Genomic DNA, 24,570 nt, shown 5'->3' with positions numbered 1-24,570 from the left:
ATTTATATATTCTAGCACTAGCCACGGATGGTCAGCCGATCGACGTTTAATTGACCCCTTTCAGCATGATTAATTAGTCGGAGATCAGGCTCGGGTTGATCCGTCGTCGGTGGAACGTCGCTCCAATCCATGGAAATCTCCTATAGCAAAAGGAGTAAACTTGAGTTTTGAGGTGATGGCAAGAAAAGAAATCGCACGCAGCCGCGAAACCAGTTTGGAGAGAGAAAAAACTGAAGAAATTATGGAAGTGGAGTGTTATCAGCTGTTCGAGGGAGGTGCGAGCAAGACCCAACCACCTGAGCAGGTGCTTTTTGTACGTAGATGCGGGTGCATGTAGTTTTGTCAAGTGGTAGATTTTAATTAGAAAATCGTTTGTGCAAATTTCAGAGGCGCATTGGAACAAGGGCGACAGCACCAACTTGTGGCGACGTCCTTAGGCCGCACCACGGATTATTGAACGAAAACGGCAAAGGGAGGATAAATTGCAAAGTGGCGGAAAAGGATCAAATTACTCGACCCAGCTCCGCGAACGGACAAATCAAAGATAGAATGGCTCCAAACTCGAGGCTTGTACATTGCGCCAATTGTTTCCTGGGAGTCGCGGTTCGGGTCATATTATTTGTGGTTTTCGTGTAAGTTGATAGTGATTAGATTTTAAGATTTGGTTTAGATATTCTTGGTATCAATGGCCGCAAATGTGGGGTTGTGACTGGATGAAATCTAAACTTTCCATTTGTAGACACAGGAGATATTATGTCTGGGATCTAATCAATCAGTTTGTTATCTTCTAATGCTTATCGTAAATAGATAGTGTGTGAAAAATCTCATTTAAAAATTTTGGCAATGACAACGTGGCTCCGTTGAGTCAACCTTGATGCCTTGATTCCAAGGTATGTGATGACCGCTTATAAAAACGTAAATCATATGTCCGCAACAATCTGAATGAGTTTATATGATAGAAAACACTTTAAACTCTCTTTATTTGCAATATTAATCGAATGTTGTCCACAAAGGTGTGTCGAACCAATAAGGAGTCAGTGATGTGGAATGCCATTCTTCGTGAACAAAACTCTGGAATCTTTAAATCAGGTGCATCCGCTGTGAACATAGCAGGCATTAATTTTGTGTGTTTGCAAATTATTCACAGAACAAATTGTCCAGCATACTATCATCGACCTTTCCTCGATATTTATGTCAAAGTTTGCTGTTTTATAGTAAATAGTTCATTATTGGCTTAAGACTTTTTGCGTGTAAGACACGTTTTGAATTCGGACACGTGTATGTTCTGTGGAATTCAACACATTCTTCGTTGATAATTACGTGAACGCCTAGATGAAATGCTTAATGAGACTTATCACTATATTTCATTAATCGTATTTAAGTAGAAAGAGCTCTGCTGCATGGCAGAAACAGAAAATTTTAAGGTAAAAAAAAAATCTTGCCAAACATTACTGACCAATTTGTTTTGTTTTATGTTGTGATAAGTTTAGCAGCAATATATGGCAGTTGTTTATCAACAGTGCCCTGCGATAATCCATCTGCTCGATTTCCCAGTCAATAAAAAGTTTGGTTTTAATGCACATATGCAAGTTATCGCCGAGGTGTTTGTGTTTCTCTGATATACTTATCAGAGACGTTTACGAAAATGCTTTCATTAGACTTTCCCTGCCGGCAAAAATTGGAAAGGCGATGTCCGAAAAAGAATACGCCTTAGGCGCATTCATGGACATCGAAGGTGCCTTCAATTATGCCTCATTCGCGGCAATTTGTGATGCGGCAAGACAGCATGTAATGGAACCGCTGCTAATCAGTTGGATCCTTCACATGCTAGAGTGGAGAAAAATCCACATATCGGTCGGCCAGAAGTCTATTGAAGCAGGATGTCTCAGGGGCTGCCCACAGGGAGGGGTTCTCTCTCCACTGTTATGGCTCTTGGTGATGGATACCCTGCTGTGGCTCCTGGAGGACAAAAAAGTCTTCGCGCAAGCATTTGCGGACGACCTAGCCGTAATAATTACCGGCAAGTTTGCGGACACAGTAAGTGACCGCTTGAATGCAACTCTGCATGTAATCCACAGCTCGTGCCTCCGCAATGGACTCACGGTGAACGCTAGGAAGACTGGACTTGTTATGTTCACTAGGAACGTCAGGGCGGGTAGCTATACGGTACCCACCTTAGCAGGGGCGGAAATCCAGCTGACACAAACAGTCAAGTACTTAGGAGTACATTTTGACTCCAAGTTAACGTGGCAACATCATATCCAGGAACAATATCAGAAATCCTGCAGATTGCTCTGGTGCTGTAGGAATGCGATAGGTAAGACCTGGGGACTTTCACCTAAACGGATATACTGGATGTATACATCCATAATAAAACCCATTTTGATGTATGCATGCGTCGTCTGGTGGCCAAGATTGAACTTTGCTAACAGCAGGAAGCTGCTAACGCAGATTCAGAGACTTGGTTGCCGAAGTATTACTGGAGCAATGAGTACTACGCCGACTGCGGCACTTGAAGCTATCCTAAATTTACCCCCCATTCACTTGGAGGTGAAACGGAAAGCGGCCAACGACGCATATAGGCTCGATACCATTGGGGCGTGGAAAGGCGGCCAATCCAACGGGCATGCGTCTATCTGGAAATTCCTTGAAAAACATCCGGTAGCCCTGATGCCGACCGATCATATGGTTTCCAAATTCGTCTTTGAAAAGACATATACAGTCGTAATCACCGAAAGAGAAGAATGGTCGACAAGTGGCCATGAGTCTTTTCAGATTACAGACCTAATAATCTTCACCGACGGGTCAGTCATGGAGGATGGATCAGGTGCAGGGGTGTTCTCGAAGAATCCGATTACAGAACTGGCCCGACCTCTCGGAAAAATGACGACCATATTCCAGGCGGAGATATATGCCTTTTCATTGGCAACAGAAGAATGTCTGCGACAAAAATGGAGGGGTCGCACCATTCGAATCTGTTCCAACAGTCGGGCGGCATTATCAGCACTAAATGGCAACAACATATCAAGCAAGTTGGTGTGGAGTTGTCATCAGGTGCTGCTGAAACTTGGCCGACTGAACGAAACATTCCTGATGTGGGTGCCGGGGCACTCTAACATCGCCGGCAATGAGAAGGCTGACAGACTAGCTCACCGAGGGTCTGGATCCACAATGGTGGGGCCAGAATCAGCTCTTGGAATCCGACCATCTACTGTCAAGTCTACTCTGAAGGGTGAAATTGCAAGGATTCACGCAACCGAGTGGAAAAATTTGGACTCTTGCCGGCAAGCGAAAATCCTTGTGAAGGAGGCTAGGGCCACTAGAGCGGCATTTTTGTTGTCTCTTAAGAAGTCGGACATGAAAACCCTAGTAGGGCTTTTGACGGGACACTGCCCCTTAAACTACGATATGGAAAAGATTGGGGTAGTGGTTTCGACTGTGTGCAGCCAATGTGAGGAGGAGGAGGAGACGGCCCTGCACTTTTTATGCAGCTGCCCGGCATCCTCAGATCTCAGACGAAGACACCTTGGCAAGGTTTTCTTCAATGAAGAACTTGCACACTCTCTGGCTCTGGAGAATGTTCTCAGATTCGCTAAAGCCTGCGAACACCGTAGGCGGGAAGCCATGGAATAGGCAACTACGGGGATAGTACAATGGGCCTAATAATGGCCTGAGTGCTCGGAGCTGCGGCTCCCCCCAGTTAACTAAACTAACTAACTTCCCTGCCGGGGATGTACATTTTTTTTCATCAAATATAGTCATGAGGGGTATCAAATGAAAGGTTTCGATTAGTACTTAGTCTTAGTTTTGTCATTAGTTTGAAAGAAGCCATTCTCAGAAACTACTCAACCGACAAATATGAAAAAAAAATCAAGAGACTGCCACTATATGGTGCCTAGGATCCGAAATACCCTCCACACCGATATTCTCTAAAAAAAAGTTAATAATAGTATGTTACTATACTTTCTTAGTAATTGGCTGCAAAAACCCCCTTAAGTTCATCCTAGCACCACGATATTTTACAGTAATGTAGGCTATAACATAAAATATGATGCTACCAAGTTTTGTGGAATCGCATTATTACTAACAAAGTTATAATAAGTCAAATTGTCGCTTCTTTGCAAATTCAAGTCTATGAATGTAAATATCACCTGAAAGTGGATACTCTCGCATAATATGTGCATATATTAATAGGGCAAATGCACACTCTAACGTGTTTATATAAGAAATACACAAAACTTTTCATATCTGAAGCGTCCAGCTTCCGGTTTTCCGACTTGTTTTTGTTCTCGTTATTATCCGTTCATGTTGTCTTTGCCATTAAGGGGACGTGAAGGGTTCACTTTTTGTAAAAATTTTTTTGGTTGAAAATACATTTGAAAATATGTGGTAAGAATATGAAAGTCATATTCGATTTTATTTATTGGTATGTAACACATTCTCGTTTTGCTAGCATGCTGTATAAATAGGATGGAACACTTTGGAAACTAGTTTTATCGGTTATGATTCGGATTGTATACTAGAAACTCACTACTGTCAATACTGTAATAAATTTTTAAACGCCTTTTTCTCAAAACGTTTTTTGGGTTGGCGTGGGTGATTAAGGAAAACTCACTTGACCATTCACTTTGAAATTTTAATATGTTATTGTGCACATTCAAAGCAATAATTTATTTTACATCAAATTTTTGATGCGAAAAGTCGAAAATTTTTAAAAATCACCGCATTTTCTTATTTTTTGGCAAAATTTTTTGATTGAGGTTGATTCTATGGAGAATCTTATGCTGATTAAAACCCCATTATTTTGTTTTTTTTTCTTGGACATCTCAGTGACTCGAATTCACCCAGGGCGTCAATTTTTGACATTTTATTAAAAAAAACTATAGCAAACAAAAACCAGCCTGGAAAATTTCATAAATGTTTTTTAAACATTGTGACAATATATATGCAAAATTTCATCCAAATATCTGTCTTTTTTCTAAAAAAATAAACCGTTTGAAAAAAATAAAAAAGTCAAAATTTGAACCCGTCACGTCCCCTTAAGGTTTCGATGCCGCAACCACGTTTTGGAAATTAGTTTAGATTTTCAGAGCAAACCTAATAGCTACATATTGTCAACATAGATATTGAAAGTTAATAAAAACACGGAAAGATATTCGAATCAAAAACTATTCACTTCACTGAGATATTATAACAAGAATGGCCAACAAAGTAGACAAGATCAAAATATGGGAAAAGACGTAAATGGTAAAAAACAGAAAAATTGTGTAGAAAAAGCACTTATTTGTGAACCTGCAAGATCTTTACATTTGTATCCAGAAATCGCAATGTCTCGTTTATCTACTTATTCATTCAATAAACGAAGAGAATCTGTAATTAAATGTTTAGACCAGAAGGAATATAGTTTTCGTAACAAGACGATTGTAGCCTCTCAACATTCTAAATAGTCTTAGAGTTGAAAAACACTTACGACTTCAGATACTGTAACCCGGTTCGTGGTCTGTATATTAGTCGATGAAAGTGTTCTGCATGGCGTTGCAAAGTCCGAAGAGAATACATTTGAATGCGCAAATATGAGTTCAAGAAGAGCACTCAAGCTCACCGGTCCAATATCGTTTACGAGCCGCAAAGACTGAATACCTAGCGGGTTTTAGTCTTTATTGCTTAGCTTTATGGGAAGTCTGCTCTTAGTTTTGTTAGCAACCTTTGCTAATGTTTGTAATTTGTTACCAAAGGTAAATTTAGTACCTTTTGAAGCTCATCAGTACCTTTACTTTTTAACATTAACCGAAATGAAGTTAATATTTTCTGATATCACATGTTAAAACCTCTCGGGTCATTGTGGAGCTGTTTGCGGACTTTGCCATCGCTCCACCTGCATTTCATCGATTTTGAGATAGCTTTCGATAGTGTCAACGGGGAGTGTATCTGGAATTATAATGGGCGGGCGTGCTAAGAAGCTTATAGTTGTTATTAGAGCGAGATTTGAGGGTGTATTTTTGCTTCCCTTCTTTATACTACTTTGGCTGATAGACGTGGAGGGTTTCAGTGGACGATGTCATCTTTCTTCAAACACCTAAACCATGCTACTGACATCTTCTTGCTATCTCACTGCGTTATGGACCAAATGGGCCTGGATTTAGAGAAGGAAGTAAACAGTCAAACTAAAGGTAAACACCGATAAAACAAATATTTTCAATCTGACTAGTTATCGCATGGCGTCGAACGATTTTTATATTTAAGAAGCGTTCTTTCTTTCGACCTCGGTTTGGTGTTTTGTCCAAAATTTGGAAATGTAACTTCCTCAACATATTTTCTTTGTACTGCTATTGGAAGCAGCTCTCAACTATTTATGCGTGTATTGTATTATCACGGTATTTTGACCTGAAATGTTACTAAATCAAGAAATTTAGCAGCCTATTGGCCAGATGCCTGCGGAAGTGTTGATGAGAAGACGAAGGTGGCCAGGGACAGGTCGCACATTCAGAAAGGAAACAACCTTATTATGATTTATCACAGGAAGACCGGCGGATGTATCTCACTAGAGCTACGCGGTAGAGAACAATGGAAAAGAAGTAAGCAATTCTCGGAAAATTAAACTAACAGCGATGCTGCGTATGTGTGGGATATGGCAATCATATAATGTCATTGACAAATAGTTAAAAAATTACATAAACGCAAAAAAGACTTAGCGTTGTACAAATAAGTTTAGGGTGTCAAGAAAGAATAAGCAGAATGACCTACAACAGTAGAAATGCAAAAGTATGAAGGGTCAAATGAATGGGGAATGCATAAAATTTGTAAAAATTAGAATAGTTCCAAGAAAAATAGAGACTGCGTAGAGAGGTTATGCCTGTAACTCCTGGTGGGTGGTGTAAGTAAGATGCAGGAACAAAGAACGATGAATTACCACGACGCTGTCAGAGGATGCTGCGACATGAATGTCATGTCTGCTTGTTTCACATTTAGACCACTCATAGGATATTGCGAGGAGAGGAGATTCATGATCGTGCTGTCAGTTAAAAATAGCTTACTTGGTTCTATGAAAGACTATGACAAAGCCTTGCTACTCAGTTCTGTGGTGGGTTGATTGGTATTTATTGACTACGTCATGAGAAAAGAAGTATACGTAGATGTACTAATCCTTAATTTATGTCATCTTCGGCATAGAAAAGGACAACGACTAAAAACACGCTTACTATTTTGACCGAGAAGGGCTGTTGTTTAATATTCCACGACGGGCCTGTATGTTCCCCCAATCGGTAAACCTTAATGTGGTTAAAGTACTTGCTCGAATTCCAGGTCAGTAAACGAGGAACGGAATATTCTCCGAAAAGCTTTGCTTGCGCTTGCAACGAAATCTCCCCCAATGTGATTGAAAACATTGACAATTCAGTGTGTTGTTGTTTTACAGCTTTAATTTCTGCCAAGGGTATGCATATAAAACATTATAATTGAATTCGAAGTTCATATCCCGTTGATTTTTAGCAGAGTTTCTTTATTTTTCTAAGTGTACCAATGCTTTTTTAAGTGCATTACATGTAAATCGATCCTTTGGTTATGTTTCGATCTTTTTATAATCCCATAGATGTTTAGATGGCCGTCATCCAACCCTCCTCTCCTAGAACGATTTTGTGTGGTGTGCCAATGCTTCTGTTATCCAATATATATTGAATGTTAAGCCATGTCATCCATAATATAACAACCGGAGGTGAAAGCTTTTAATTTGCTTGGACGTAAGCATACTTTTCTGTCATATTTTTTGATACCATAACTTGTTCGCTTCCGACAACAGTCTGTGACCAGGTATCCAGATTTTCACTGCATAGAATCTAGATATAAAGTTCAAACGAATCTGCATTCATGAACAATTTTTGTGTTGATCAACGCCTCAAAGCCACTCAGCTATTACTGCAAATTGCGGTGCGTACCTCAGTCGCTCATCAATCAACCAAATTTTTGATCTTAGGATATTTGTTTCGTTTTTTTTTATATATATTGTATTCCTGTGTGTATTCCTTCTAAACAATCACACGCAAGCACGATCGTTACCGGGATTCGAAGGTGGGCACGACGTCGAAGTCGAGAATCTAACACCCCAACTATCCCGACCATCACACGGTCCTCTCTTAGGACTACATGCATTGCAACTTGATCGACGTTGTATATTGTCCTAAAGTTTAATTTTTATCCAAGAGATTAAACCTCAGTGTACTCTGGCAGGTTTTATGATATATCTGCTAATAAACAGTTTAATGGGGACCCGAAAATCAGAAAACTGGATTGGATTCAGTTCTTATTGTATCTCTTCAATACTCTTCCCCTGGCGGCCGCTAATTCCCCATGGATCGGAACAAATTAGTTTGAGCTGTTGTCATTGCAGTACATTGAATATTTGGTATATATTCAAAAGTTACAAATTCAATAGTGCATCTAAAGCTGCGGCGGATGTCGTTTTCATGTCGTCGACAATACATATTGCTATCCAGTTCTTTGCAGTGAGACTAGCTTACAGTGAAAATATAATACTTTTTTTCCACCTCCACCCACAACACTGGAGATGTATTTTCTATACATGGGTCTAATGATGGTAGCCCATATCAAGTTTACCACTTTAGACCTAAGTCCCGATGTCGGGGCAAATTCGACCTGCATAACCCATACTTTGTCCTAAAGAAGCTTTTTATCTAAAATAACATCCAGTGTTCAAACAGCGTAAAAGAAGAGTAGATTGCTTACAGATTTTTGCTGGTGGTAGGTGGTAGATCAAGTAAAACTAGACCGCCAAGGTAGAGCCAGAAAGTAACTCATTGCAACACTCTGTTACAAAAATAAGACCGAAACCAAAAGATAAGTGCAGGATCCTTGTCATGGATTTCTTCCTGTACTCTTTGTGCGGCTGAACATATCCAATCGCAGTAATGGATCCTTGCCCGTGAGAGTAGACTTGATATGCGATCCTCTTTATTGCATTCACTTAGATTGTTACATACCCTTACTTACTGATACGAGGAATCCAATTAGCGTGCGTGGTGTGCCGTTTTGATGCCATTTAGTACCCTTTCACAAATTCCTAAGACCATGGTTACTGTGATAAGAGCAAAGAAGCAGAGTCCAGACGGCTCAGATCTTCACAGTCAGCCCGTAGCATTTGCGACGGAAAGCAGCTCTCCCACCTTGTCGCTAGAGATCTCTTTGATGTCCTCAGAGAATAGTTTACCTAATGTCCGCTGTCTGGCTTTAATAAGAGCTGGCCAATCGCAAATCTAGTGCTTGAGGGTTCTTCCTGCTTCTCCGCAACTTCGGTAATGCAAATCGTAGGGTATGCCGAGCCTGACAACATGGTCCCCTATAGGCCAATGCCCCGTGCAGACTGCCGTAATTTTGTATGGATTTCCACGGGTCTGGCACAAGCGCTCTCGCGATCGGGTTTTGTTATAGGCGGGCCAAATCATTCTCGACTTCGCACAGGTGACGAGCCTTCGCCATCTGAGGTCTGCGGTCCAGCGCGTTTACACTTGAATGTACATGTGACTTCGTTGGGACTCTTCGGTCCGGATTTAAAAAAAAAAAAAACACGTTTTTACTTACCTATATTTCCCTTTTTCTGCTATTTTCAAGTTGTCAATTTCGGTTGAAACCGAATATTATGGGAACTAAGTGTATTTCTATTAGAGTCAGATGTTTCAGTTATGGCCAGTGGTATTTATTTGACTAAGAAAATCCAGCGCGAATGTTTCGAATGTCGGACATATACAAAAATTTCTAGATTATTTAATAGATTGTGAGAAAGTTCTAAAATACTTAGAAAACGTCGAAAAAGTTGGTTGCAGAAACTAGTGATATCAACTGTGGGATGTCGAAGTTGGTCACTCCGCAACGTAGAGTTCTTTGTTCCGTCCTGCTCCACGGAAGCAGTCAAGATGAAAGAAATCCTGCAAATATTTTTCCCTATTCACTGTTTCTAAGCCTAACATACGTTGTCGGTGCCACCAAGTGCAATACATGTTTGACAACGAGAAATTTTCCCTCCCGCTGGAAAGGAAAGGTGAGACTCGTACTGATAGGCAAATGTTAAGTTGGTTGGTTTGAATTTCAAGCGAGCTTAGACATATGAGCCATCAGTGTCTGCGAGTGGTACTTCTTGAAACACCTTTAATTTTGGAAGGTGGACCTACATGCTTGGAGTAATTGAATACTGAGACACTAACAGACTGCGCCCTATTCTAAGAGAAGGGCAAAACATTTCGGGGGCACTCAAGGACCTATCCTTGGTTCGAATTTCCTAAGCGTTGTGTGGGCCCCGGGCTCTTACCAAAACCAAAATTGCTTCAAGTGTTGACTATTATATTATATTATCATTTGAAGTTTCTCAATTTCATCTCTATCCTGACTTTCCAATCTTTTCTATCAGTTTTAACCATATTTCCCTGCTGTGCTTTGCCCTTCAGTTTAACCTCTCCAGGGACCAATCGAAACAAATCTTATCTTTTCCAACCTGTCTGAGCTCCACAAAGATAGAGGTCTTTATAAATCTTTATATTTTTTAATCAATGCCTGTTACCTTTCTATTGAAGTCAATGCACGAGTTGATTATTATGACACCCAACTAAATTCAAAGATGTTTGACTCCTCATTTGGGGTCTATGAGTGATTTACTGATCAACGACGTCCCGGAGATCCGGGTTCCGACGCATATAATTTCTAAGTTATGTTAATCGTTTAATGAAATCCTAACGAAATCAATTGATTTTTGGATAAATATGTTCCGCTGCATGCTAATTGTGCACGGTTTGGTAGTAACTGGGAAAACGAAGACTTCGTATTCCTGTTTCACATAGTCTAAGTCTGGAGGTACATTCGTATGATGTTTCTTTTTCCATATTTTTTTTCAGACAATTCGAACGTACACAACCATTCAAGCGAAAAATCCACCCGGAAGAATTGTGGCTATACAAAAATCCACCGACAAAGGACTACGTTCCGGCTTCTATTCTGCTTCCTGCTGCATTTTTCGTACCGTTTACAGTGATTTGTTTAAACTTTCTGGTATCGCACGACCGATATGATTTCAGTCAAGGCATAAGTGCCATGACATTGTCGTTAGGCTTGAATGGTTTCCTCACAAGTCTACTTAAAGTCACAGTTGGTCGACCCCGACCTGATTTTTACTATCGCTGCTTTCCTGATGGAAAATTCAACGAAGAGTTCGATTGCACCGGGGATCCGAGAGTTGTGAATGAAGGACGTAGAAGTTTTCCCAGTGGACACTCGTCATGTAAGTCGAAAATTTTGGGTTTTGTAATAATTTTAAGTTGCATGTATTCAAGTTTTTTTGCTGCTTTTACTTATTGGATTATTGGTTAAAAGTTCGATTGTGGGCTATAAAATGGAATATAGAATGGCCACATAAAATCAAAAGAATATGTTTCCTAATTTTAAATGAAAAGTCAACCTGAAAATATTTTCTCAAATTTCCACAGTCGCTTTCGCTGGATTCGGTTTTGTCTTCTTGTACCTGGCAGCAAAGCTGCATGTGTTCAACGAGCGTGGACGCAGCCAAGCGTGGCGACTATGTCTCACCATATCGCCACTAGTAATAGCTGCAGTTGTGGCGATTAGTCGCACTTGTGACTATCATCATCATTGGGAGGACGTAACAATTGGCTCGATACTGGGGATGCTCGTTACATACGTTTCATATCGACAATATTTTCCGTCAATTTTTGCATCGAATTCACATCGACCCTACTCAAACCGCAATTTGCAAACGAGCAGTTGTTGCATATCGAATATCGAAGACGATGCCGAACAAAAACCACTTATAGATGATGAGAAGGAGACAAAGTGGATTTGAGAATGAGCAAATAGGTTGTAACTCAGATTTATTGTAGGTAGAATCACCAGTTTTATTTATTTTGTTCGTTTTGTACTACAATACACACGCTTCTGTGATCAGTTTTGTTATGAAAGTTTCTTTTATAGAAAGAGTTTTAGATCATTCCTCCGTAAATGTAAGATTATCTCCCTATGTATGTGGATTTTAGGTAATAAAATAAGTATTATTTTAATATAATTCAATCTTTTTCCTGTATGCGTTGCACTTCGATCGTTGGTGAAAGCCTTTTAAGAGTTACGTGAATCAATCTTTTCTAATCATGATTCTTGTTGGATTTTTTAAAAATTATACAAATGAATGAAAATTGAATTTTACGAAGTCGGATTTATTTTAAATATCTTTCATATATTTAAACCTATAAACATATGGAATTTTATTGTCTACATGGAGTGAACATTTTTTTACATCAATTTGAAGAAATAAAAACTTCCAATGGAATGATATGATTTGAATGGCCAAGAAAAGTCTTATCATGACAGGGAGCAGTAAGATGTTTAACAAGTTAGAAACTGGAAACTGTGTTACTCTTTATAAAAGAAACTTTGGAGGGTAAAAGTCGATTTTTCTACAAAATTTTTTTTTTATTTATGCGACGGTGGAGATTGATGTATTCCAGCATAGCTACCGAAGTATTCATGAATGCGCTAACAAATTGTCACATTAGAATACAGGCTTGGCTAGCTGAATTTCTATTCACTGATACCCAGAAGATGGCTACTTTCTGCGCAAAACTGCATGCAGTTCAGAAAGGAATTCCTAAGGCGAAACTGCGATCGTGACGAGCAATTTGAATTGCTCCAACTTATGATAGGGAAGCATGATCTTGATAATCGGAACAATAGCCGTGCGAGACTTGCAGATCTGTGCAAATATCGCCTTCTCATTACAGTAGATTCAGGAGTTGTCTTCTAAATAAGAAGAAAAGGGGCACTGAAATCGGCCGCGAAAAAAGCAAATTACCCTCGTTTGGATGTCACAGCTGCATCTACCCACAGGGGCATAGAGCCTCTTCGTAACCAAATTCAACATATGGGCATATTCCAAAAGAACATCACAAGACCTGGCTGATTACGACATGGTGGAAGCGGGCAATGAGCGTAGCGAGCTCTCTAGCACGACGAATTAGAGATACGAAGTCGTGGCAAAGAATGGGAAGTGCAACGTACGTTGCACCGCAACAAAGGGAAATTTACCGTTACGATGGTCAGAAGAGCAAGAGCTGGCGCAAATAAAAAAACTACTTTGGAACCGTATAAAAGAGTATGTCGTCAACTCGCTTAAGCCGGCGTCTTTAGCGGCCTTTACTTTATCATCTCGGTAGTTTTTTCTTCTATTTATTCGAAAATGCGGATGATTTGAGGTCTTTGTCAGAGAGTGGAAGATTTCGAAGAAGGGGGTTTGGTGTCTTCTCTATCATCTCAATAAATAAATAACATTAAAATAATGCTTAAAAATGCTAGTTGCTAAAATAATCTTGAAATGCATTAAAGAACACCTCGAAAGCCTGATCGGCAGGGAGCAGCATGGTTTCTGTCTTGCATTTTCCTGCATCGTCCACATTAACACTTTTCTCATCATTGTGGAACAAATGTGTGGAGTTTAGATTCAAACAACACCAACTCTTCAATAACTTCGAGAAGGGTTTTTACGGCATTAACAGGCTCCAACCAGGAGTGACACCCCTGAGAAATTAATAGGTACCATCGGAGCGACATATAATGGCATGTGGCGCATGTAGTGTACCGAGGGCATCCTTTGTGCTGCCTTGGCCGAGGGAATTCAATGGTGATGTCATCTTCCTCAAACCCCTCGACTACGTTGATGACACATGCCTACTCTTTCAAGAAGTAATGGGCCATGATCAAGTGGTTCTAGATTTTGGGAAAGGGGCAAGTTGACTTAGATTGATTGGAAGGCGAAAGTGACATTAATATTCTGGAGGTTCAACGTTAGTATTTGCTGTGTAGGCAAAATCATATGGACATCTTCGAATACGGATTGATTGGAGAACACAATCAAGGCCCCGCGGTGCTGGTTAATACTGAGTGCTAACTCAGCATCCATACCGGGGATGCGAGGTCTATCTAATAGGTGTACGGCGCCCGAGTTGTATACAGCTTAACTCCACGCTTGAGCCCACAAGGACTCCTGCCCGCGATAAGGGCGCAACCACAACCACCATGAAACTCCAAGTGCCCACCGTAAATAATCGGACCGAAAGCACACCCTCCAGGAGTTTTCCTGGAACATATGTTCGCAAGGGATCATCCTGGTTCGCATGGTATCTGATAATCCCCGGTGAGGTTTCGTGCCAAGAGCCACTTCAGATGAGTCCCATTGCAAACTCAGATCTGATCGCCCTCCCTTAGTAGTGGGACGGCATTCAAGGGGAAGTGGCATGGAAGTCCTGGGGGTTTAACTTGAGTACCTGCCGTGTGGGCATAATCCCACGGTCCCCTTCGGACACGGATTGATTTTGGGAACACAATCAGAGCCCCGCCACGACTGGCACAGCGGTACTGGTTTATACTGAGGGCTCAGCATTCATACCAGTGGATGCGAGGCCTATCTAACACCTCTGCCGCAACTGAGCGGTACGGCACCTGAGTTGTACAGCGCAACTCTACGGTTGAGCTCCGAGGAGCTCTGCAGCCGATGTAGGCATAATCACAGCCACTATGAAACTCTCACTAGGGGGCCAACCGCAAATAACCGAACCGAGAACACATCCTCCAGGAATTCTCCATATGCTCTCAGAGGGCCGTCCCGGTTCTCATGGTATCAGATAACCTCCGGTGAGGCTTCGGGGCCAAATCCACTTCAGATGAGACCCTTACAGACTCGGGTCTGATCGCCCTCCTCGAGTACGTAGGGACGATAAAGGGAAGTGGCAGTAACATTCACAAAGGGCTTTAACTGCATTACGGATTATGTCATGCAAGACAACTGACTATTCTAAGATGGCCGACGAATGGTTCGCCTGAGAACTACATAATGGAGAACAGTGGTAGTTGCGTTTGGGCAGTATCGTGCAACAAGCGTCAACTTACCCTTTCTTGTTATTCTTGCTGCATACAACAAATATGCGCCAGCCAATGGTTCACAACACTAAGCACAGAATTGCCCATGCGGACCTTTGGAGTTTAGATTCAATATCGATTTAGATCCGGTAATCTGGGTGCTTTTTGCCTTATAAAAGCTTTTGCAATATTGAATTCGAAAAAAATATTCGCGCATAAATCTTTCTCAGCCCCAAATGCTAGAACGACTGGTGTGTTAAGTCCAATATAATTCGCAACCTTGTCGTGTTTTTGCGATGATAAAAGGGAGCGTCTTTCCACCTGTTGGCACTTTCGGTCACGCTGCTCCCAGGGCAGAGGTGAGGCAGCGTCTGATGAGTTGCCTCTGCCCTGGACGAAACCGTCAGTCAAATTTTTGATTTTTTTCAATTCCCAAATGCTAGGTCAAACTATAGACTGTTGTTTATATTTGATTCTATGAAAATGTTAGCTCATTTTGTTTATGCATTTTTGCATAATTTGAATATTTTTACGTTGATTAATAGCCCTTTTCTGAAAAATGACCGTTCTTCAATCTGTCTTGCCTCGAGGGCGTGGAGTAAGTATTTCAATTGGCAATGACCGTTTTTCTGTCCAGTCATGACTATGCAGATGATATAGTTGATCTCCTACACGATGCAAAAAACAGCAGTTGATGTGTGCTTCAATGTTTGACACTAGATGGAAATAATTTGGACGCACAATAAAAGAGAGCAACCGTGTTATTTTTGACTTGATGATGCAGTAGAACTCAACCACATTGAGAAGAGCAACTGAGGGCAAGTGTAAACTTTTAGACAAGTCTCGAAACTAGGTGACAGAAAGCGACATCCATGGCCTGTAAGCCGGGTTAACATTTTAGGCGCATGCAGCAACCATCTATCAGTAAACTTTATAACTTTTACTAATTTTCAATGGTTGCTCGAAAAAAGTCTCTAAGTGATTATTTGCTACTGAAAAATATGCTGGACAAATACAAAAAATTAAATATTCTTCTCGTTATTTATATATGTGGACTAAGCTAGTCAACTTTTTCAACTGAAATGCAATTCGCAATGGATAACTGTTTAATGAAAAAATTTTCAATGCTAACATGATATAATGTTTTTGCTTATTTTCTCACACGAAAATAGCATAGACTAGAAAATAAGATCAGTTTGTTCGAATTCATTCCGCCAACTATAACGTGGTATTAACCTGGAACTTAATAGTGACAACTTTCAGTCTTATAACACAAATACTGAAAATAAAATTGATTAAATTTTCTGAATTTTAAATTAAATGCTTTCTATGTCTGAAAGATTTTCAACTCTCCGACCCGTGCAGAAAAACATATCTATTTCCTCTTTGATAAATTCTTCATCTAAAAAAGTCAAAAATTTAACAAAATCAGGATTCAATCGTGGCAAGCCTATAAACATAATTTACCTGCATATTGATCGGACATTACAATATTAAAAGCAAACTTTTTTGCCAGCCTCTTAAACAAGTACCTGTTGGCAATCAAGCCTTCATTCATGGGATGCATCAAATACTTCACAATTATCGGGGCCACACGTTTCATACAGCTCGATATCAACACTTGATTCAGCTCGAGGCTTGGACTGTATGGAGCAAATTCATCTTCACTGTCTTCACCGAACAGAAGAAGAAAACGTTCGCGTAGTTGATCGTGATGGCGTATATTGGCATCAGCCAATTGACTCAATGTTTCTCGTAACCGTTGCTTCCACATGTGAAGCTCGCACGGCCATAGACTCTGTCTTAAATCACAAACCAAAGGTTTTAGTCTGTAACGCTTGTTTTTCTTCTCCAATTTAGCTGCAGGTTTAGTACTGAGGCATGTCTTCGTTTTAGAAGCAGATTTTTCATTGCCTGTTACATTCGATAGTTCAATTTCACGCAGAACCAATGCGATGTCAGCATTGTAGGTACTGTCGCCAAAAATATCCTCGATGTCATTCGAGTTTTTATCTTCACCGAAAAGCATTTCCAAGTCTTTTGCGATGGGATCATGGTCAGAATCTTGAGCAAGTTCATCCTCAGAAGAAGTCGATACCGGCGATATTGGCTGTGAAACAGATAGTTTTCTGTGCACAATGTGTTTCTGATGAGCCTGAATTGACTTTTTCCGTTTTAAATTTGATCGCTTTGGATTTTCGACAGGCTGTTTTTTGTTAAGAGTTTCTTGGAACCTTTGAATTTTTTCTTGTAAAGAAAGAGATTCATATGGCGTGTCAAGGGGTTCTTTGCTACAATTGTCTTCATTATTGTTCGTTTGTAAACCATTTGGTGATTTGCACGGCGGTGAATCTTGTGAACTGTTATCATCTGATCCGTAAGGCACTAAACTGGAATTATTGGCTAGAAGGGTGCATTCTTTTGCAGTTCTATTATGTAAATAATCAGCGGTTGTATCACCATTGCATTTCGATTGAGAAGATTCATTATTATTTTCACAGTTACGCTCTGTAATTATTGTGACTATCGGGAAAATGTTTTTGGTTTCATCTTGACAGCTTCTATCCTGCGATGGCGCGATAGTTGCCTGCAAGTTTTTATTAGGGAACTTCTCTTGACTACCATTTAGTTGCTCGTGCTTGATGTGTATGTGTAATTTGTCCTCATCCTTTTCCGGTTTGACATTCGAAAGGCTTTGTTTCAATTTTGATATAAGTTCACAACAAGCTGTTTCGCGACGTATTTCGCTGATCTGTGAAATGTTTGGGGGAATAACTATTCATCACAATGCAGAACAAGTTTTAGAAAATCATTACAATTCGAAGCATATACTTTCTATAGAGCTGAACCACCATACAGTATCGAACCGCACGTTGCTCATAATATGCTGCACATTTCTCTAGATACTCGTCGGATATTATTCTTATTTTGTTATCCGTTTGATGTTTCCTCCATTCTGCGTAGTTTTTATGGATTATTTGCTTAATATAAGTGAAATATTGGAGTCGGATCTGCAAAAAAATTATTGCCAATACTTAATATAGCAAAAATAAATTATTTTCCAAACGAATGTAGCAAACTTACCAAATTTGTTAGATGTGTGAAATTTTCGTTCAATTCAAAGTAGTCTTCAAATTCAGGATCCGAAGAACTGTCGTTTTCGGAAGTAATTTCATAAATATTCATGGGAGACTCCATCTTTATTGCTTTTCGCAATAATACCTTGATGATAGAGAAACATTCAGAAGGAAAAGAAAAAATGAAGTAAATCCCACCTAAAACAAAAGGATTCAGGAAAGGATAACTAACAAATCGCTGCGGAATAAGCGAGAATTTTGAAATATAATTTTCTTCTTCTACCTAATCGAGAATCTAACCAAACTTAGGATGTCCAACACCGTACTGGTAAAAATAAAGGGTCTACCTAAGATCCACAACCTAGCAAAGAATTCCGAGAAATTATAACAGCTACAAACTCGCCCATACAAAATATCACCAAGTAGCTTTTAACTAGATTTAAAGAACTAGGAGGACTGCCCGCTGGAAAACCCATCAGCAATAGAGAGGATCACATCAAGAAACTAAAAGATGTGGAATTCACGATACCGGATAAACGGGGATGCTTGCGGTGAAGGAAGGGCTTCTTTATCTGGAGGAGTGGCTACTCAGTAAAAATCCCACATAATTGACGTGGAAAAGAGAAACGGGAATGTTCATGAAACTTGAGACCATATGCATGACAGAGAGCTACCTGACATTTGGAGGGAAGTTCTAACATGGGGAATCCGCTGTCCCCCTCTTTGAGTGACATTTATTTAGAATGATCCACATTCCAATCGTCTGTTCCAAAAATTTGGGCAATGTATTTTGATGACATTTTCAGATAAAGGCAAGACAAAGTGAAGAAAATGCTGGGGGTCCTGAATAATATTCATCACAACTTAAGATTCACAATGGAGATAGAGGACAATGGAGAACTCACATTTCTAGGTTTAAGGACCATTAGAGGGAAAAGGAATCTCTTTTCAAATTTATAGAAAGTCTACATATTCATAGCGAGTCATTCCGGAAAATTCGAACCATTTACCTACACATAAAAAGACTCCTTTCCATGCAATGATCCCCAGATTGTTCACTGTGGCCCTAGGTGCTGTAAAATTTACGAAAGAAAAGGGGTATATCACCAACCTGGAATGAAGAATAACTTTCGACCATAGATTATTGAAAGCCTCACGAGGAAAAATGCGAAACTTTTCAACAAATACGGGCACATTCGTCGTCAACAGTTTGGAAAGGATAAGAAGAATAGGGATCACACACCGTACGGCTTCATTCAAGCTTAAAAGAGTTGAACATGGACCTGGTGCCAACGAGTAGGATGCACCAAATCAAAGCCAGGCTAGGATCCTAGAAGGACCCTAAATTAAAGCACGAATTTAGCGTGATATATAAAGTGACGTGTGCAGATTGCGAGGAGAGCTATATAGGAAACGCGAAAATATGCTAGCCTACCTACCTACCAATGCAATTAATTCATTTAATCCATTTAATAATTAAACATAAGTCATCAAAAGACAAACAAACTGGTTAAAAATTGATTACCTTCATATAACCGAAAAGCAGGAACAAAACTGCAACAAACCTGAATGAAATCTCCACACTGTCAACTAAATACGTACCCAGTGATCAGAGAACTAGCCTGGAACCGTTTGACATATTACTTCGGGCTAGCCTTTCCTCCCTCCCGCCTTAGGGAGTATTCAACTCGGGAAATTCATTTCACTATCGGGTGGGAAGAAGAGGAAGGGAATTGTCAGTTCCTCACCATTCGGTCCCTACACCGATCGAGCGCAATCTTCGCAACAACCAAAACAAAATGCGCAATATGACTACATCAGCGTTTCTCGCCATCTCTCTGACAACGTTATCTGAAAATACCATTCCTGTATTTGAATAAAATGTTTGACGGATGCCATCGTACCTTCCACAAGAGAAAATGGTGTGATAGACGCCGCCCATCACTTTTTTGCAGAGGATCATCTTCCAGTTTTGCACAATTCAAACTTCAAGAGCAACCACCACCTTTGTCTTCTCCCTTCCGCCTGTAGACGGTTTTAGTTTCCGTAGAAAGGAAGGCAACGAGAATTACTCTCGTTACCACCAAGCTGGCCATAAAACTCCCCATCTTTGCTCCTTGGCAAGGCGTTTACGATACATTTCCTTACCAAGGGCAAAAATCTACCCCACCATATCATAGAGCAGAACGAACTACGTTGCACTCATATCACTATTTCCGTTTTCCCCAATGCATCAATATGCTAAGTTTGCTTTGCGCCTTTTCAACAGTGCGTTCATCTCCAGAACCCGCCAGGCGCGACTCTTCAGGCACGTTGAGGATTAGCAGACTATCGTCACGTGTAATGAATTTCCAAGCCTGCCTAACATACCTGTTTATCTTACGGAATTCAAGGCAATGCTGACGTCAAGCGTTACAAAGAGCACTATCCTTCCGCAAGAACCCGAATGCAATCGGAAGCTCAAATAGCACTATGAACCTAGGCCCTTGTTCCGGTATTGCTCGTTGATTACTTCGGAGCGAACTAGGCTGGCAATTCGCGAGCGGTTGCATTCAGTGCATGTTAATTTGTCATATGCCGATCATGCCAGCCGCATACTAGCCCTTTCCAGTTCTAGTTCTGCCCCCGGAGTCCAAAGTGTCTGCAAGGCTCTAACCAGACGCGCCACAATCGCTGCAGATAATGCAATTATATTTTTCGTTGCAAATTTTTGTGTGATGATCTATCTGACAGCATCTACGGTATGCTGCCCTCCTGTCGGATCCCTGACAAATTTTAGAAATGTGTCCATATTCCAAACACCTTTGACACTTGGTGGGGATTACCCTGCATACTACCCATCCAATTTTGATTTTCCCGCTATTTAGGAGTTTCCTCGCGTTTTGCTCGGGAACTTCCACCGCAATGAGTTTTGCCCTCGAGCCTACAAACTCGTCTTCCTCTTTCCGTTTTTCTCCAATTCGTTTTGCAGTATGTTGTCCGCGATCCGTTTGACGATTAAAGTGTTCTCCATTCTCTCTTCTTTCACGCCTTTTTTGACGTCCTGGAGTAACGCTGCCGCCCGCATGCGGTCCACCACTATCGCACATTTTCTGATGGGTCTTTTCTCTTCGGTTCTAACAAGGACAGTCGACTACGGACAGGTCTAGCGATTTTTTTCGGAATAGAAACAATGTAGGGTACTGAATTTTCTGACCCCGCATCGCTTTGCAAGTCTTTCTTTTTATTTGGGCGTCCCGGTGCCTCTCTTGCTGGGCGCTGCGGTAACCGACATGTTTTCGTACTGCACCCAAACACAAACACAACTCTTCTTTTTTCCCTGCTATTTCGTAGATTTCCTGAATTTTATTGTTTAGTTCTCCATGGAAATATTACCTACGCATCGTGTATAAGGGAGCGGGTCGAAACTCTTTAACACTCTTTCCTGACTAGAGTGTACCCTTGTGGAATCCAATTCCCTGAGGAATGAACGAGATTTAGTTGATCCTGGAATTCACGGACGGATTAGCGTTCACCCCGGGCAACGCAGTCTACTAATACCGATTTAATGCACATTAGTCGACCAGGATCCCGAAGGGGCTGACTCCGGGGACCCGTAACACATACCAATTTGGCATAGCTAGGCCCACATCACTCCATCGACGGCGGCAGAGAGCTGCTGTCTGAGGACTCCCAGTGTGTCCAAACGTGTGTCGGTCATTCGCGTTTTATCCTTCACCGAGAGACTTTCTCAGGGTTACTAACTGGAACACAGGTATATTGCTAGCTAGGAAGTTAGAACTACTTACTCGGAAACCTCGGGGAAGTCATTCCGTCTGGAGATCGTAGATGGACCCTAAGATCGCATTTAAAACTCTCTCAGAGCTCTCTAAAAACCTACAGAACATGCTTCGTTTCACGAAATAATTCTCAAATTGGGGTTTTGGGTTTCCTAACCTATGTTTCTATCATATTTCTTGAAGGATTTCCGGTCCGAATCATGTCCCATGAATCTATACACAAACAACCCCTCTCTATCAGATAAGTTTTCATTTTTGGAATTATAGCTAAGAAACGACTGGAGACCTAACTTTCTATTGAAAAGTACCTAATACTGTAGCCGCAAAAAACCTCAAGTTTTAAAAATTAGAATCCTTTTTTTGGAAGAAGAAAGATATTTCCTGAAAATTACAAAGGTACAACAATAATTTTTGCTTCCAACCGATCCGATCAAACGTGCCTGCTATACAATTCAGTCGCTTCCTGTCTAGAGGATTCTGAGTAGGATGTTTATATCTTCTATCAAATCTTTCTCCGAACACTGTTCGGGGTGACTGACACTTTTTTCAGTTTTTAGGATGTGTGATATATATTTCAAGGGTGATTAAGTTTCGCTTGATATTGTCATTTTTTACTACAGAAACAATTACTTTTTAAAAGAATGACAGAATAATCCTCTCCTAAAGTATATCTCGATTAATGCCCTCCTCAATCCTACATCCCCACAATTTAGAACTTACACGAGTGATGACTTACCTATTTCTTTCCTCCTGTTCACTTCTCTGTTTTATTATTTAATTTTCACTACTTTGACCACCGTCTTAAAAACAAAACAATATCATGCACTTGAAGCCCTCCACCCCATACTTTTCTTACTTCTACATCCAAAGAACAAGGAATCCTCCCAAGGTTAGATTTGTTTATATTTCGCCGCGGCATAATTGACAGAAACAATTGATTTCAATTGAATTCGCCGCATGAAATTATGAAACTGTCAAAACACTGATATGAATAATAAAACCCTTTCGCGGGAAAGATGGTTTGAAAAAAAAAACTTCCGGAAATGATTCTCAATAACTTTTCGGTTTCGGTTTTAATTTTTTATTGATGGGATTCTGATTTAAAAATCAGAAAGATTACTTAGGGTAGAGTGTTTCAAAAGTTTTTATAATGTACTCTGGATAACCATGCCTATTTGAAATTTCTATACGTAAGTAACTGAAATCTCAAGAAGAATTAATATTTCGAGAAATTGATGGAATATGATCAGGCTATTTACTATTGGCCACATTATCATAGTAGAGTAGTGCCCAAGTTTAAAATTTCTGCTTTGAGAGATATATTTCTGTTTGGCTTTGGTCTAAAATTGGGGAGTGTGGAAATTACATTTTTTTTCTCCCAATGAAGAAAGGCCTCAATTAGTAATTTCACAAGGAGATTTTAGTTTAGACGTAAATTGCAAAATGCGCGTGCAAGGGGTAAAAAAATGTATCCTTAAAGTGAGAGAGAGGCACATTTGCAGAAACTACCGAACTCAAAAATACTAAAAAAATGAGAGTGATGTACCTTTATAAAGTCTAGGCCTCAAAATATGTACCATTCCGATATCGGCTAAACTTACTAAATTGACTGGAAACCCCAAGCCCTGTCATGCCCTCATCGTTCTTTACATAGGCAAAATACCAAACCTTTTCTACCTGAAACGTCTAGGTTCCGGTTTTCTGACTTTTGTTTCTTATTTTAACTTTTATTAAATGTTAAATGTATTTGAGAAGCAATAAAAATCATATTAATATAGAATAGGCTTCTCTTCGCTATTGTTAGCTAACCTTATACGTCTCAGCGTCCTAGAAGTATGGTTGCCCACAAACTCTTACGTCACTTATCATCAAGACCTTATAGAACACACATACTTATGTAAGTCTGAAGTATTGTGTGAAGACACAACAACGCTAATCGACAAATGAGAACAATTGAAGGCATCAAAGCCGAGTATTCATAATCTAAATTTGCCTCTGAGCAAGTTCGATTGAATATCGCCCATTTCATGATTCAATCTACTTCCTTGTGGTTCAGATTGTCAGGCACCCTTCTATATCTAGCTTTCTGCTGTATGTATTCCTTAATTACGTACATGTTGTCTCATATGATGCCACATTCCTCCTCTTTGATATGCCGTGCTACCATTGACTTTAGAGATGTGTTTTTCTTTCTATTTTTCCTGGTCCCTTACGCTTATCCTGCGTGCTTTTGATTTGTCCTATATTACTCTTCTCAAAGTTTGGACACATGTTTCAATATTCGGTCTTTGGGGATCCTATTCTGGTTTTTATTTAGTGTATCCTACTTGATGACATATTCAACCCTTTCATCAGTCTTTTAATTTTTGACGGAGCCACTTAGTATATGGCCCCTATTTTTCTTTTCGTTTCGATGTTGTTAACGAAGGCTGTCATCGTCCGCACTTCTTGGTGTTTTCTGGTTGGAAGCCATTCTTAACTCCGGTGTCGATGATGCTTCTTTCTCCTTTATAAATCTTTCTGCACTGAGGGGCGCTAAGAATAATCTGGGGATCATTGTAAAAATAATAGCCATGTTATGTGGGCAGAAGTGCTTCGAACCTTGTGTTGATGGGTTTCCTATAGATGTCGAGGATGATCTTCAAATCATTCTTAAATCTAAAAAAGGGAAGTTCTCCATTGCCTTCAATTTCACCTTGTTCAAAACCGCCAGTATTCTCCCCACTTTATGTTTATGAAAAAGAGTGAAAATGTCATCAACGTACCTTGTCTGGATTTTAGGAAGCCGGTCTTTG

General features: G+C 40.2%; 2 protein-coding genes across 3 annotated transcripts; one reads left to right on the top strand and one right to left on the bottom strand.

Moving 5' to 3' along the window:
* The first annotated feature begins 25 nt into the window (after positions 1 to 25).
* LOC119659299 (phospholipid phosphatase 5-like) lies at positions 26 to 12,076 on the top strand. The gene is made up of 4 exons (XM_038067312.1): positions 26 to 313; positions 388 to 632; positions 10,896 to 11,278; positions 11,484 to 12,076. Exons 1-4 carry the CDS (start codon positions 176 to 178, stop codon positions 11,855 to 11,857), a joined length of 1,140 nt encoding a protein of 379 aa, XP_037923240.1. The 5' UTR covers positions 26 to 175; the 3' UTR covers positions 11,858 to 12,076.
* Positions 12,077 to 16,011: 3,935 nt separating this feature from the next.
* Positions 16,012 to 22,663, bottom strand: LOC119660546. 2 transcript variants are annotated; one of them, XM_038069181.1, is made up of 5 exons: positions 22,512 to 22,663; positions 18,004 to 18,194; positions 17,736 to 17,930; positions 16,387 to 17,671; positions 16,012 to 16,321 (listed from the first exon to the last, which is right to left on the bottom strand). In XM_038069181.1, exons 2-5 carry the CDS (start codon positions 18,115 to 18,117, stop codon positions 16,236 to 16,238), a joined length of 1,680 nt encoding a protein of 559 aa, XP_037925109.1. In that variant the 5' UTR covers positions 18,118 to 18,194; positions 22,512 to 22,663; the 3' UTR covers positions 16,012 to 16,235. The 2 variants fall into 2 exon arrangements, with proteins under 2 accessions (XP_037925109.1, XP_037925108.1); XM_038069180.1 differs by having other exon boundaries at positions 16,189 to 16,321; positions 18,004 to 18,141.
* Positions 22,664 to 24,570: the final 1,907 nt, after the last annotated feature.

The sequence above is a fragment of the Hermetia illucens genome, chromosome 6 (genome assembly GCF_905115235.1).
Source record: "Hermetia illucens chromosome 6, iHerIll2.2.curated.20191125, whole genome shotgun sequence".
Taxonomy (NCBI): domain Eukaryota; kingdom Metazoa; phylum Arthropoda; class Insecta; order Diptera; family Stratiomyidae; genus Hermetia; species Hermetia illucens.
This window is presented reverse-complemented; position numbering and strand designations above follow the sequence as displayed.